This window comes from Apis dorsata, unplaced genomic scaffold (assembly GCF_000469605.1).
Source record: "Apis dorsata unplaced genomic scaffold, Apis dorsata 1.3 scaffold_279, whole genome shotgun sequence".
Taxonomy (NCBI): Eukaryota; Metazoa; Arthropoda; class Insecta; order Hymenoptera; family Apidae; genus Apis; species Apis dorsata.
The window spans coordinates 428,149-443,669 of NW_006263555.1; the positions used below are offsets into that span (position 1 = coordinate 428,149).

General features: G+C 25.7%; 3 protein-coding genes across 4 annotated transcripts in view; 1 reads left to right on the forward strand and 2 right to left on the reverse strand.

Annotated features, from left to right (window-relative positions):
- LOC102673993 (E3 ubiquitin-protein ligase RNF123) overlaps window positions 1-5,621 on the forward strand; it is a 6,422-nt gene extending 801 nt beyond the window's left edge. The window contains exons 1-11 of one of the 2 annotated variants that reach the window (XM_006616841.2): window positions 306-647; window positions 817-1,092; window positions 1,172-1,494; window positions 1,657-2,604; window positions 2,681-2,808; window positions 2,907-3,010; window positions 3,143-4,212; window positions 4,287-4,615; window positions 4,685-4,850; window positions 4,939-5,085; window positions 5,192-5,621. In XM_006616841.2, the coding sequence (XP_006616904.1) occupies window positions 995-1,092; window positions 1,172-1,494; window positions 1,657-2,604; window positions 2,681-2,808; window positions 2,907-3,010; window positions 3,143-4,212; window positions 4,287-4,615; window positions 4,685-4,850; window positions 4,939-5,085; window positions 5,192-5,502 (3,624 nt within the window). In that variant the 5' untranslated portion in view covers window positions 306-647; window positions 817-994 and the 3' untranslated portion in view covers window positions 5,503-5,621. Of the gene's footprint in view, window positions 1-305; window positions 648-816; window positions 1,093-1,171; window positions 1,495-1,656; window positions 2,605-2,680; window positions 2,809-2,906; window positions 3,011-3,142; window positions 4,213-4,286; window positions 4,616-4,684; window positions 4,851-4,938; window positions 5,086-5,191 lie in introns of those variants that run through there. The other variant, XM_031511015.1, reaches the window with a different exon arrangement.
- A 17-nt stretch (window positions 5,622-5,638) lies between these two features.
- On the reverse strand, window positions 5,639-8,403 carry LOC102673859 (putative sodium-coupled neutral amino acid transporter 7). The gene is made up of 5 exons (XM_006616840.2): window positions 8,150-8,403; window positions 7,788-7,953; window positions 7,144-7,504; window positions 6,756-7,002; window positions 5,639-6,656 (listed from the first exon to the last, which is right to left on the reverse strand). The coding sequence occupies exons 2-5, from the start codon at window positions 7,894-7,896 to the stop codon at window positions 6,000-6,002; spliced, it is 1,374 nt and encodes a 457-aa protein (XP_006616903.1). The 5' UTR covers window positions 7,897-7,953; window positions 8,150-8,403; the 3' UTR covers window positions 5,639-5,999.
- Window positions 8,404-8,816: 413 nt separating this feature from the next.
- On the reverse strand, window positions 8,817-11,269 carry LOC102674133 (bolA-like protein 3). Its single transcript, XM_006616842.2, has 5 exons — window positions 10,819-11,269; window positions 9,998-10,236; window positions 9,613-9,739; window positions 9,228-9,316; window positions 8,817-9,149 (listed from the first exon to the last, which is right to left on the reverse strand). The coding sequence occupies exons 2-5, from the start codon at window positions 10,037-10,039 to the stop codon at window positions 9,084-9,086; spliced, it is 324 nt and encodes a 107-aa protein (XP_006616905.1). The 5' UTR covers window positions 10,040-10,236; window positions 10,819-11,269; the 3' UTR covers window positions 8,817-9,083.
- Between the last annotated feature and the right edge of the window lie 4,252 nt (window positions 11,270-15,521).

Consider the following 15,521-nt stretch of genomic DNA (forward strand, 5'->3'; position numbering starts at 1 on the left):
TATAAACTTGAATTTGATTTCAAAATATTAAAACAGAGATATTTAGATATTTGGACGGTTGTACTATTTGTGATTTAAATATCGGAGAAAAACTATATGACAAATTCCTGAATTATATAATATAAAAAGAATATTTAAATAATAAATACATTTTATAGTTAATTCTATATTTATTATATTCATTATATTAAAATTCATTATATCATTTATTGTAACAAAATATTTTAAATATTAATATTTCATAAATTCGCGGGAGATTGAAGTAACTAAATTATAGTTATATATTTTTAAATTGAAGTGAGAATTCAAACACTGTTGCCAGATTTACTGTTACTTTAGTTTGTATAAAGTAGGCTGTGATTATGGAATCATTCATTTTCGACTCATGTTTTAAAAATATTCTACACATAGCGAATTCAGTAGTTTAAACAAATAACGAAATTTTGTATACACTTTCACTTCACAAAATTCGATATAGAAAAATATTCTAAAACAATAATTTTCCCTACATCAGTATCTCTAGCGCGAAATACGAACGAGGAAAAATATATTTATATTTAATAGAAATAAATACAGCTGATATATCAGCTAATGTCAGTTATACATATGTGTTCTTTGTAAAATGATAAAAATATATTGATTTACAGGTATGCATATTTAGGACATTTTTTTTATAATTGGTATATCAAATATTTACATTTATAGTTGATATATTTTTCTCAAATTCAATTGTTATATTTTTGACATTATTGCTCGATTTCGTTAAAAATGTGGTTAGTTTTCGATAATTACTATAACTTATTATGCTATTTGCAGGTAAACAAATCAAAGAAATTATTAAAAATATAATGTTAATTATTATAATCTGAAAATATATTAACTAGTCGAACGAAATCACTGCCTTTAACGCGATTCTCTGAACAAATTTATTTGTCATTTAAACTTATTTTATTTTAATATTTTCAATGCTGACGAACAATAAAGATTTTCAAACATGGAAATTAATGAAATTATAAGAGATATCTTTGGGCCAGATGTATTCTTAGAGCCTAATGATACAAAATTTAGTAAAGAAAATGAAAAACCTTCAAGGTATTTTTATCAATCTTATTTCTTTATGAATGAGTTAAAATAATGAAATTTTTGAAATATATATATATTAAAATTTTAGAGTGTCACATAGTTTAGATTTGATAAATAAATATATTGAAAGTACCCTTTTAAAAGATGCTCCGATAAAAGATATACGAGACAGTAGAATTGGCAGAATTGGACCAGATATAGTTCGATTTGATGTATCATCACGTCTTGGACTATTTTCAATTTCTCCTGATAGACTTACTGTTAATGCTAGAAGTAATTTTAGTACAATGAGAGCAAATACAGCAGTATATCAAGGAAAATGGTTATATGAAATACAACTTGGAACCAAAGGTCTTATGCAAATTGGTTGGAGTACAGTTAATTGTAAATTCACTCAAGAATCTGGAGTTGGTATGTTATTGATATTTATAATATTTATTGATAATATAATTTAGAAATATTTAATTTCATTTTATTAAAAAAAAATTTAAGTAATTATATAATTATAATATAATTTTATTTAATAATATCTTTTAATTTTAAAATACATTTAATGTAATATCTTTTTATTAGGAGATACTATTAATTCATATGCTTATGATGGAAATCGTATTAGAAAATGGAATGTGGCTACATATTCATATGGAGAATCATGGCTTGCAGGAGATATTATTGGATGTGCAATAGATTTAGACAATGGATATGTTGATTTTTATAGAAATGGTAGACATTTAGGACGAGCATTTGAAAATATATCAATGGGTACTGGATTTGCATATTTTCCAACAGTCAGTCTTGCATTAAAAGAAAGTTTAACAGCCAATTTTGGATGCACACCAATGCATTATCCTTTAGAAGGATATGAACCACTACAAGCAGTTCCAAAACAAGAAATACATCAAGCTAAGCTTTTATTTAAATGGTTTTCAAAAATAATAGAACAGATAAATACAAGACAGCATATGAATAAAGAAATTATGTTGTCTGATGAAAATATGAGTGTAAAAGCCTATTTAATGTGTCTTTCAAATTGTATTTTAAAACATATAGGACCTTTAGTTGCAATACCATATATTACAGAAGATATTTTAGTCCCTTTCATGCAACATATTTCTGAATCAAAAACAAATTTTACTTCTTTATTATCAACTTGTTTAGATTTATTGTGGACATTTCTTGAAGAGCATGAGATCAAAATATGTTTGGAAACTATCGTCCTTTTTTTATTATCTGCATTCAAACATGTATCTTATTTATCTGAATATTTTGATCAGTGTAAAAGTATTCTACTTTTAACAAAAATTTGTCAACATATATTGACGCGACAATATTTATTACAACATTTACTTTTTGATCAAGTAAGGCTTCCAAATTTCTTGAATGTTAAACCACCAGATAGAAAAGGATTAATTGATATAGTCAGTAATGTATGGTGGGAAACAGATCCTATAGATTTAACGATTGAAGCTAATAAGGAAAGTTACATGGAAGCATGTCAACAAATTAAAGCTACTATCTCTGGTACAAACAATAAATAAATATTTTTGTTATATAACATTTCTTGTTTTATATATATTATTATATTTATATTTTGCAGAATTAGAAACATTGCAAGTACAATTATTAGTAATTCTTCTTGATAATTCTGATGGAAATGAAAAGAGACCAACTTCAAGAACTATATTTTTAAAGAAATTTAAACGTTTTGTACCTATAGCAAATAATGTAAGTTAGAAGACTGATAAATTGTTCATGAATAAATTACTCTATGTAGCATTATGTGTTTGGTCAGTATTTCTACAGAGAATAATCAATAACTTCAGAATTCGGCACCGATTACACTATGTTGCATTTATCGACTTCTGGTTGCATTCAGAATTTTATGGGATGCTGAAGTTGGAACATCTCCTATTTATGTGCCTTGCAAGTAAATTTCAATCAAGTATATTTATAATATTTTATATAATTAATGTTATATGCATTTTATTGATCTTTATTTAATTTAATATTTTTTATTTAATATTAATTCATTTAATAATTTATAAATTAAAATGAATAGGGTATTTTACGATGGATCAATCGATTACTTGGGAATTGAAAGGCTGGGTGGTGTAGTATCTCATTTAAACAAGTTGCATAGGAATGAATTAATACAGATATTAGGTCCTGAACATGAAGCAATTGTTACAACGGAACAGACTCAAGATTCATCCAATTCATATACTAGAATGGCACTCGTTCGAGTGATAAATATGAATCCATTAGATCAAGGAAGATCAATAATTCTTGATACGGCACCATTACCCGTAAATATTGTAGATTCGACTACATCTTTGCTTGAGCTACTTGATAGTATTATTTTATTCTACCATCTAGTAGCAAAAAAGCCATTAGCAAAAGTGGCTTTTCTTAGGAATAGCATGTTAGAATATATTTCTGCTAGTCAAGATTTAAAAATACGACTAGAAGAAGTTACAAAAAAAAAAAACGTTGAATCTGAGACAGTTCAGCAAGAATTGTCTAGATCGATAAATGTTTTTAATACCAAATTAATAGAACAGGGAAGACATATGGCCTGGATTCGTGCTGCTGTTTATTCAGAAGAGAAACAATTATTATTAGCATGGCTTCTAAAAGTGGTTACATTGACTTTAATGAATGCTAGTTTAGAAGGAAATATGTTTAGTTTTGTACCAGACTTTTATTTGGAAGCATTAGCTGATTTATGCGTTGGTTTACGAAATCACATGCATCCAACGGCACATATTGAAAAAATTCCAGATTATCAAGAAATGTTTTTAACTATAGCTAAATTTCTTTGTGATCATTTTATGGATCCTCGTATAGTAAATGTAGATTCAAAGAGCACATTACTTTTGACATTGGCTGGATTTGTATTCAATCCACTTACATTAGAAGCTATGGAAAATGTTCCAGAAGAAAGTCGAATGAAATTGGTTACAAACTTATTAAAATCATATAAAAATAGGGCATGGGCCGAATCGAATTGGATTTTAGTCAGATTTTGGCAAGGTAACGGTTTCGCCTTTCGATATGACAGAAGCCCGCATCTTTTGAAAAAAGGTGGATCAAAATCATTTCAACAAGAGTCAATTTCTCAACCTAGAAGTATGTAATTTTTGTTTTCAGTAAATGCCTTAAAAATTGGATGATCAGTGAGTTTACTGATCTCCGTTCTTTAGAACCATGTCCATCCATTGTATACCAAGGCCACATAAGGGATGTGTTATTAGAAAATCTGCAAGATACAACGGCGTTTTTAAATTCTTTACTAAATCTATTAAACTGGACTTTTTCGGAATTTATTGGAATGGTGCAAGAGATCCATAATGTTTCATCAAGACCTGAAAGAGTTTTCATTGAATCTAGACAATTAAAAATTTGCGCTACATGTTTTGATTTAACGATTTCATTGTTGAGAGTTTTGGAGATGATTATCACAGTGGTTCCAAATATTTTCAATAATGCATCACAGTCTTTCAGTGAAAATCTATTGTTTAGATTGTGCCAAGTATATGTTTTTAAATTATTTTTATTTTTGTATTTTATTTGATATATAATTATCATTATATTTTTTTAGCTACTTTGTCAAGTTTTAAATAGAATCAGTTCACAAACTAGTTGTTTCCGACATGTTGTATTATTGGAAATCCCAGATTTAGAATCTGTAGATCATTTTCCAATACTTGCAGCTGCTACAGGTATTTTATTTGCTTTACTGAATGAAGATATGATCAACTTTAAATGTAAGTATTTATTTTAATTGTAACATAAATAAAATATTTTTATTAGACTTAATAGAACTTAATAGAAATCAAATATGAATATTATTAGCAAAATACGAAAAGGAGGTACCAAAGATTACTCAAACTTTATTAATAGAACCAAGTTTTCAAATGAGCACTCTATATTTCTTATTAGGAGATTCAAAACATGAAGATAAGCAGGAACGAAATATAAAAAAATTTTCTTTTTTGAATTGTAAGTATAAATAAGTATTTATTTTGATGTTTGAAATATTATAAAAAATATATTTTTATGTAATTTTTTAAAATGAAATTTTTATAGATTTATAATATTTTTATAGATCCAAATGATGTAACAGAGGAAGAAATAAAAAAAGTGAAAGACATGATTGAATATTTAGATGAATGTTGTATTATTTTGCCAAATTCAAAAATTTCTAGCGATAATGGTGATACTTGTACAATATGCTATGCACAACCTATAGCAGTAACTTTTAAACCTTGTAATCATCAAACATGTCGTATTTGTATTGATCGACATCTCTTAAACAACAGATCATGTTTTTTCTGTAAAATAACAATCGAAAAAGTTGTAGATCTTTCTGGTAATATATTACACGACTTTACTCAAGATAGTATATCTTCAAATTAATCCATGAAATCGTCTTGATAGATATATATTATGAATTATAGTTTTTTGTGAAAATAATTGTAAAAATAAATTTCTTGTAAAAATTATAACACATTTTGAAGAAAAGTAAACAAATTGTATAAAATTTTGTGTATAAGATTTCATTTATTTAATATTATTTTTTTTTTTTGAAAATTTATATATATGCAGTAGAAAAATAAAAGATTATAAATTTTAGTTTTTAAAAGTTTTTTGTTATAATATAACAGACAATATAACAATAAAATTTGTATATATATCAGTCTTTCTGATTTTCTATAATTCTCTAATTATTGATATTAATGATAATTAAGATAATATATCAATATCTGTTAAAATATTTATCTAAATCACAAGAGAGTATTGTAATAAATCATGACCATAATGAGCAAAATTTTAAAAAGTTCCTTTACTTATGAAAAGTTTAGGAAAATACTTTTATATAAAATTTTTTTATAACATAGATTGAGTAAAATATACTAAGTACATAAATTTTTTTTTAAATGTCTAAAACCAGTAACTAATGGAATTGTTTTAGATGTTATACTTAAATCTTCTATTGTTTCTACAAATATAATTCCAAATAAAAATGCACCAAGTGCAATGATAAAAACTGCAAAAAATATTAATAGTCGATCTTTGTTTAAATGTAATTCTGAATCTTTTAAAAGTATACATTGAAACAAACAAATGCCTGGAAAAATAAAAATAAAAACTGCCGATAAGACTCCCAATAAATTAATAACTGGCGAAATGTCTAGTACTAATATTGCAATTATTAAAGATAATATATACCAAATCAATGTAATAAAAACTCTAAATTTAATAGTTATATTAATATTCATTCCTAAAAGACTTAAAAGAGCATCACGACCACAATACAAAACAATTGGATATGTAGTAAAATTTTTAATTGCTATAAATATAATGCCTAAAGTAAGAATTATACTTTTATCTGTATATCCTTGAAGAATATCACTGGGCACTTTATCAATACCAAACGTTGCATATCCAGAAATACCAACTACTGTATAAATAGTGAAACAAATAATCATGCTTACTGTAGCACATAATGTAAACTTACAGAGATTTCGCTCTTTCATGCAAGCATACATTGGTATTGCTGTCATATGATTCTGTAAATATAATATAAAAGCAGTATAATTAAGAATTATTTATAAAATTAAAATTATTTTGTTTCTTCCATTTTTATAATAATATTAAAAATATAATACCTGATATGCAAAACAAATTATTGGAATTATTTGAAGTGCTTCAAGTTTATTGTCTGGCCATATTTTCATAGGATTAGGAGATTCAGTGTAAGTAAAACTTTTGTAGACTATCAATAATACTACATATAAAATAGTTATGCATCCAATAGAACTAGTATAACTTAAAACATCCAATCTTTTGAAAAAGCATAAAGGTAATATAAATAAACTACATGTTATAATTGTGACAAATGTTCTGGATAAATACCTAAAATATTAATTTTAGTAATAAAAATTAATAATATTAATAAATATATTAATATTTTATTAATAATTATATTAATTAATAATTATTAATATATTAATAATAAATATATTTTTCAAATATATGTTTTGATTTTTCAATTACCATGTGTGACAATAATCAAATCCATAATATGTTGATAAAATTCTATCAAACTGATCACCAATAACTATCAAAAATGTTAAACAATATCCAAAACTATATATTATAATACAAAAAGCACATAAGAAAAATGATTTTTGTCCATAAAAATTAGCGAACATATCTTGCATACAACAGGTATTTGTAATATCACTACAATTAGCTAAAATTATAAGAGCAGCAGTGATAAAGACAAGTAGTATGAGTTGTATACTAATAGATGTAACCAATCCTCCAGCTTTATCAAAGGCTTGTGGAAAATTTAAAAGGCCTGCTCCTAAAGTAGCATTGACAATTAAAAAAATTGTACTTATTACATTGGTTCCTGTAAATAATATAAACAATTTTTGTAAAATATATAAAATGTTTATTTTATTAAATTTGAAAGTATTATAATGTATAAAATATTGAATTAAAAATTATATTATATTATTATATTATTTTTGTTCTGTTACAAATGTATTATACTATTATAAAAGCAAAATTTACAATTAAATATTATAAGAGTAATAAATAAATTAGATAACAAATTAATGATTTATTTATTATCATGTTATTATTATATATTTGAATAATCTAAAATTAGAAATAAATAAAACATAAATTACCTGATCGGTTATTATTTCGATTATTATAAATAGATGAAGGACTTGGTGCAGTACATAATAACATATCATTACTAATAAGTTGTTCCATATCCCCTATTAAACAATTCATGTTTGATGATTACAAATTGAACGGTTATTTTTGATTGACAATCTATTTAGTTTTTATCTAAAAATGATACATTTCTTTAAGAGAAAACAAAATATTTATTAATAATATTTATAATTTAATGATTTAAAAGTTAATTTAAAAGTTATTTCAGAAAGATTAATGTAAGATTATTACAAAAAGATTCAATATGTTATTTTATTGATATGACAATTTTATTAGTTGTAAAAAATATTTGTATATTTATTTTATTTACATTTTAGTGATGAACAAGATTGCTAGCATACGGAGCAAAATGGCCGGCAGTGATGTATTATGTATATCATGTGACTTCGTGTTAGGAGAATCATTGTAATTGTTAAAACGACAATTTATTCGATATACAGTATTGCTTTTCCATTATCTTAATGTCCTATATCATATATGTTCTCTGTCAGCCATTTTGTCTGTATGTATACTGGCAACTCTCATCAGTGAATTTCAAACTTTTTAAATTTTAAATTAAATTATTAGATCCGTATGATGGCGCTGTATTAACTTTGTTACGAAATTTAAACACTTGTTAGATAATAAATTATAATACTATAGATATTCTTTTTTACTTGCAACTAATTAAAAGATAAATATATATTAAAAATTGTTATTATTTTTTTAAAATAATATTATAAATACATGAAATTTTTTTAAATTTTGTTTTCTAAAAAATTTTTGTGATATAATAAAATATTAAAAAATTTTGTTTAAATAATTTTTCAAATATAATTTTCCATATATTCCAATGATTAAAATTTAATGATTAAAACGAAATTAAAAACAAATTATAAATAATTAAAAATATCTTATTAAAAATATTGAAAAATATAATTATAATTTTTTTTTAATCGAATAAATATATGAAAAGTAATAAAAGTATAAAAAAGATATAAAAATATATAGTCTGTATTTATGTATAAGTAGTTTATATATTATACATATTTCTATTATGTATATATATAATTTATGTTATTAAAAATCACTAAATAAATATTTCAATTGTATGTATACATATATATGAATACATAAATAAATCACAAAATATGTATAATGAATATTTATATGCAAAATTTACAAAACTTTGTACAGTTTAATTATACATTTTGTGATATATTTTATAATATAAGAAATAGTTTTGTAAAAAAATTAAGAATTGTCTAAGATTCAGGAACACTTGTATATATTCGTACACCATGCATATCCTTAATTTCTTCTTTTAGAGCCTATAAAAATAATTATAATTAAGAAAAAAAGATATAAGAAAAAAAAAATAGTACAATATTATTTTAAGACTTTTTTACTTCATTAATTAATCGATGCTGCTTAATAGTGTTCAATCCTTTAAATTCTGGTGCTACAACATTTATTTCAAACATTGCACCACATCCTCCTATAATAATAGATTATAAATATTTTTTTAAATTTTAAAATAAAATATTTTTAAATTTAATAAATTAATTTTTATATGTATTTTTAATATTTATCATATTATTATACAACTAAAAAACAATTAGTCCTTTAAAACTAATTATAATATTGATATAATTATAATAATAATACTGATTATTTAAAAGATAATACAAAATCTCAAATGAATGAAATTAAATTTTTTTTATATTTTATATATAATAAATATATTTAAATGATGATATAATATATTTTAATCCTTTCTTATAATCTTTTTACCTGATACATCATTTACTTCTATAAGTTTAGCTTTAGGAAATTTGTTTCTTAAAATTGATATCATTTTTTGCTCAGCATGTTTGCCAGCCAATGCACTATTGGGTCCATTCCATACTCTCGATAGAAGCTGTAAAACTTTCATTTTATTTATCTTTTGCATTCTTGAAGGGATTGTATTATTTATTTTCTATGTTAATATTTTGTAATGGAAATAGGATATTGAAATAGAGTATTGGAAATTTCTTCAAACTTGAATAATAAATATTTAACGAGCTGGTTTCGACATTTTAATGAAGAAAATATGTATTATAAAGTTTCTCTCAATTATGAAGCAATATGTATAAAAGTAAACATGCACTTATGTGAGAATGTGTTTTGTACCTACCGAAATATTACGAAAATTTGACATAAACATACGACCAAACATAGTTATTATAATAGATTGCGTTAGATTAAACTTCGTTTGTTTCTTTATTTACAATCTAACGCGTGACAATTTTTTGCTGAAAACAATCAAATAAAACGATAGCAACTACAAGAGCATGAGTACATAAATAATACGAATATTTTACTCAATCAGCTGACTTCTAACTATAAGTCTATGATAGCGCCATCTATTTAATTCTACAACATAAAAAAAGGAAAAATATATTTTTTAAATTGTTATATAAAAGAAATATATATAAATTTACTTGTTTTTATTTAATATTATTTATATATAAAAAATGTATGTTAAATATAATATTCAAAAATTATATATTATAGTTGAATTTTTTTTTTAATTTTATATATAATTATTTTATTCATTAAAAATCACATTTGATCAATTTTAACTATATTCATAAATAAAAGTATCAAATATTAAAAGAGAAAAAATATTAATTATTGTAAAATTAATGAATATTAATTAGAATATATTTTTCATTTCTATGATTAATTATTTAAATTAAAACATTAATTATTCATATAAAAATAATATAATATTAATATTTATGTATATCCGTAATTAATATATAATATAATAAAACAAAAATTAAAAATTTTGTATTACTGTGGAAGACAAGATAAAGATAAAACTAAAAATATTAACTATTAAAGATATATATAAACATACTGTATATTATACAGTATAGTTTTTTGAATTGATATTTTTGAAAAATATCTATTTATTTTATAAAAAGTGAGGTTAATCTATTTATTACTTACTAACTTAACTTTCGTAACTATTCATTTCGTAAAATTACATGCTATTTTTACTGCATGTTATATCACAACCGGCATCATTTTCATTTCTGTATCTAAATAAATCGTGTATTGATATTTTAGTATTATATTGTTAATATAATCGAAATAAATAGATTTATCACAAGAAAATGTTATCTCTTTTGATAACATTTTTTGCTTTTGCAATTATTTACATAATAAAGATTCGTAATGATGCAATTAACGTAATTTTTTCTAGGATTTCGTAATTTTCAGTCCATTAAAAGCCTTTGTCAAAATAAGTGCACAAGTAATGTTATTCTGCGGATTTAGATCTAATGAATGATTCGCTAGTTGCAGATAAATGCGCATGTAAACATATATATTACAAGTGGAAATCGAGAACACGCGCGTATGCGCACGCATCATAAACTTGGCAGAGGATGACGTAGATTAACACGGACTCAAGTGTAACCTTGATCCGTACATTGCAGCCTCTCTCTCTCTTTACTCTGCGACCCCTGATCATGTTATTTTATTCAAACTTAAACACTTCAAGAGTGAAAACTAAACTCATGTACGACGCGATGGTTTTTATTATTGTTCAAAATTTCTGTTTATTGTAAATCTCATGATATATTGCGAGACATTTATAAAGTGAAATCATTTCACCTTACGCTTGTTCACGGTTTCCTGAAGGGATAGTGTACCGTGGAATAAGGAAGTGGCAAAGATATTATCGATTCGCTAGACCTCACGAGTTAACGGTTTGTTTACACGAGCGTGGGGGAAAGTGCGCATGCGCGGCAGAACCAAAACAATAATAAGAGAGTAGAAGGTTTGTGGCTAACGGACGAGCGGTCGCTCGCTTTGGGTGTCGAACGTATTATACCCTTTTAATTCTTATATATAATCAATCGAACGATAAACGTTCAAGTTCTACCTCCTTAAAAACAGTTATCTAGTGATTATTCAAAATATTATCATCAGTAGATTCCTTAGTTCTGTATATACGTGGAGCCGGAGCCAAACTTACGTCAAAACGTGTATTATTGTGCAACGTGTGCTCGAATCGACATGTAATAAGATCGAAAATAAAACGATATTAACATTGAAATAACTGTGATCGATTTAAGAAAGAAGACAAAAATATTTATATATGTTAAATCAATTAGCGTGTATATATGTTGCATTTATGCTCGAGTGAGTTATATATTTGTTAATGAGAATGTATTCATTCAATTCTTCGAAGTAAAGCACGAACAAAACTTGATGATTCGTTCAACATTCGAGAAAAGGAAAGGCTTAAAGAGAGGGGGAAGGATAGGTGGTGCGTATTTACACAGTGAATCACGCGTTCCATGATATTACGAGACGCGGCTGGTAGTTTAGGCCATCTATGTTTACACGAACGTTTCTAAATATGTTCGTAAACACTAAGTATGCATCAAAACGAAATTAAGTATTCAGATTGATCATTTTAAATACTTGTTAGATCGTGTATTAATTAAAGACGAACATATTTTACTTTCATAAAAGATACTTTTAAAGAAAAAGAGAAAAAAAAAATACATATTTGAAAAATCTTTGTGCAGTGTGAAGAACGTTTCGTATGTGTATTTACGAAAGGAAAAAGAAGAGAGAGGGAGAAAGGAAAAGAAAGAGAGAGGACAATAACACGTTGGCCGAGAGCGCGGCTTTATTGTGTCCGCTGCTCGCCCGTATCGCAGACGTGGAGGTGTAAACACGGCATTCGTGTTATTGTCCTTTTGTTCTCGTAGCCGGTGAACGGAGGAAAGTACGCCATGCCGAGTGCTGAAGAAACAACGTATTTGATCGAAGTAGTGCCAAACACGACGCAGGACTTCCTTTCCCGCGACGTGGACCTTCTTGTATCGCAGATTAAAGAAAATCTTCGACTATCCAGCTTGAAAGCTAAGTCCAGCATTAGTCATAAAAATCGACCATCGCCCTATCAAATACCATCGAGGTCGTGGGCAGATCCGAATAGTTGCGATATATGTGGTGCGAAGAATATCGGCAGTCACGATCATCGTCATCATTTAAATCATCATCATCATCATCACCATCATCATCATCATCATCATCATCATAAAAGATCCACTACGAGAGATGATGATCCATATGAGCTTCTACAAGAATTGCTTAGGGAAGGTGGATTAATAAAAGAGGCTGTGAAGAGACTTCAAGCGAATCTTGTTGATTTAGATAATTCTGAAGAAGAAGAAGATGACGAACAATCATCGATAATTTATCAAAGAAAACCTTACTTCTATGATTCTGAAGATGAACAATTACCACCAGTGTGCGAACCGCTTGAGCTGTGAAACTGAATTATTGTGTAACCGGCTTTGACCGGTATAGGATTTAAAGAAAGATTCTTGGTGTACTTCACGAGTAAGAGTGAAAAAGTTCAGAATTCTTTATTAACAGTCATTCTCGTTCCTCGATTTACCTCTTGATGATATATCGTGTGTATATATGTGTGTACACGCGAAAAAGTGTTATCAAGAACATTCGCCCCCTAAGTGAAGCATGTGTAGCTTATATCGAAAGAAAGTACAACGAGGTAAACATAATTAACCAAGAACTCGCCTTACATGGTCGTGTTTGTAAATATGGTATGTTGTTATTCGAAGCAGTTTCGCAGCTTCGTGTAACTTCGGTTAAAATCGTCAGCATATCGACAATCCACGAAGCTTACGTGGAAGACATGGCTGCCTCGATTCGAGCCCTCGAATTCGATTTACATGACAACAAGGTTCATCGTTTTTTTAAGCTACGAGTTCGTCCTTCTTAATAAATAAAGAAAAAGAAAAAGAAGAGTTCCTGAATATTGCTCGTGTCCAGGGTAATAAAAAATGAAATTCTGGAATAGTGATTGACGATTACGAAACTGTTTATAACAATTTGTTTTCCTGTAGAAATTTTCAATTTTTCGTTTATTTTGATCATTTTTTGTTTTTTTTTTATAACTATGCAAATTAATAATGATAATATACAGTTAATACAATGTAACTAAAAAAAGAAAACATAAACAACGGTGTGATCTAATATAAATTGACAGCATAATAATTCAGCATAGTTATTTAACGCTTATTTAATTCGTTTGTTACCTTTGTTATATGTATATATTATAGTTTTTTTAATAGCGTGAAATACTGAAAAGAGCACGCGTATGAACGAAAAGTATCCTATAAGATATATTAGTTGAAAATTTTGCTCGATTTGTTCGGGCTATTATGGTCCAGTTACTATTAGAAAAATTAATTAAATGAATTATCTAAGAAATCAATCAACGAATTATAGAAACGCCTTTGCGCGCGGAAGCGTCGTAATTCGAAGGATAGTGATCTCATTTTTGTTTTATTTTTTTTTCTGAACAACGAACAGGTTATTCGATTGAGATAGGATACCATTTATTAATTCAATATATGTATATGTATACTTTCAAATTAAGTTGCACGCACACAAATTATCGCCATTTTGTGCGTTTCAAAATATTTAGCAAATTAAAAAAAAATAATAAACTGGCTTAGCATAAAACACAAGTACGTGAATTTGTTATATGATCAACAACATAGTAGATTTACATTCGCTTCACATTAAGTATATATATATATAGTTATTTATCACTATCGATCGTTAGCGACGTAACAAATGCTATATGCGCGTGTAAATTTGTTGTACATATATATGCATATTGGGTGCACATGGGTGTTCGGTTTAATGATAGAGTGTGATTCATTTTACGATATCGGAACTGAGAAGAATTCGAATAAATAGATTGTAGCATGTTCTCTGCGAGAAACCGACGAAATGGAGGCACAAAATTACGCACTGTGTCATGTTACGTATTGTACAAATGTTAACTAGTTCATGACTACAAATATTGAGTTAGATCACAGTTCTGATGAACTGTGATAACGTATATGAATGAATGAATGAGAAATCAATGCGTTTTTTCTTTTTATGTCTCTATGTATGCATATGCAATGAATGATTTGCGTAGGTGTGAGTGTGCAGATAATGAAAGATTTGTCTTTAAATTTACCGTTAAAGTGTAAATTAAGGAAGCTATATACCTCGTTGTGATGGTCGGATTTGTAATTCGACGAACCTTAATTATGAATAAACAAATAAAAAATTTCATTTTAATCTTCTTATATTTTTTCCTAATATGTTATATTTTAGAAATTTTTAGAAATAATGTTATATTTTAAATTATTTTATTTTCAATTATCAACTTTTTAATTTATATTATTTATATTATAATATAATAAAATAATATTAATACTTTAAAATATACTTCAATAATTTTAATCTAATTTTTTTCGTATGATAAAAAGATATATCATCAGAAATTTATTATAAAGAATTATATAATATATTAAGATTAATCTTGATATATTAAAAATACATTTTATATGATATATACAATATACAATATATAAATATATACAAATATATACATTTTTCATGAAATGATGAAATATTATTGATGAAATAATAATTTTTAAAAATAAAAAAAGATTATAGATTTTTTTTGAATTGTTGATAAACTTATCTAAAATTATTTTTAATATATTATACTTAATTGCTATTTATTTCTAAAAATGATTTTAGTAATATATCATCAATATATGATATATTAATATATATATTTCGTTAAATGTCAAGTATTT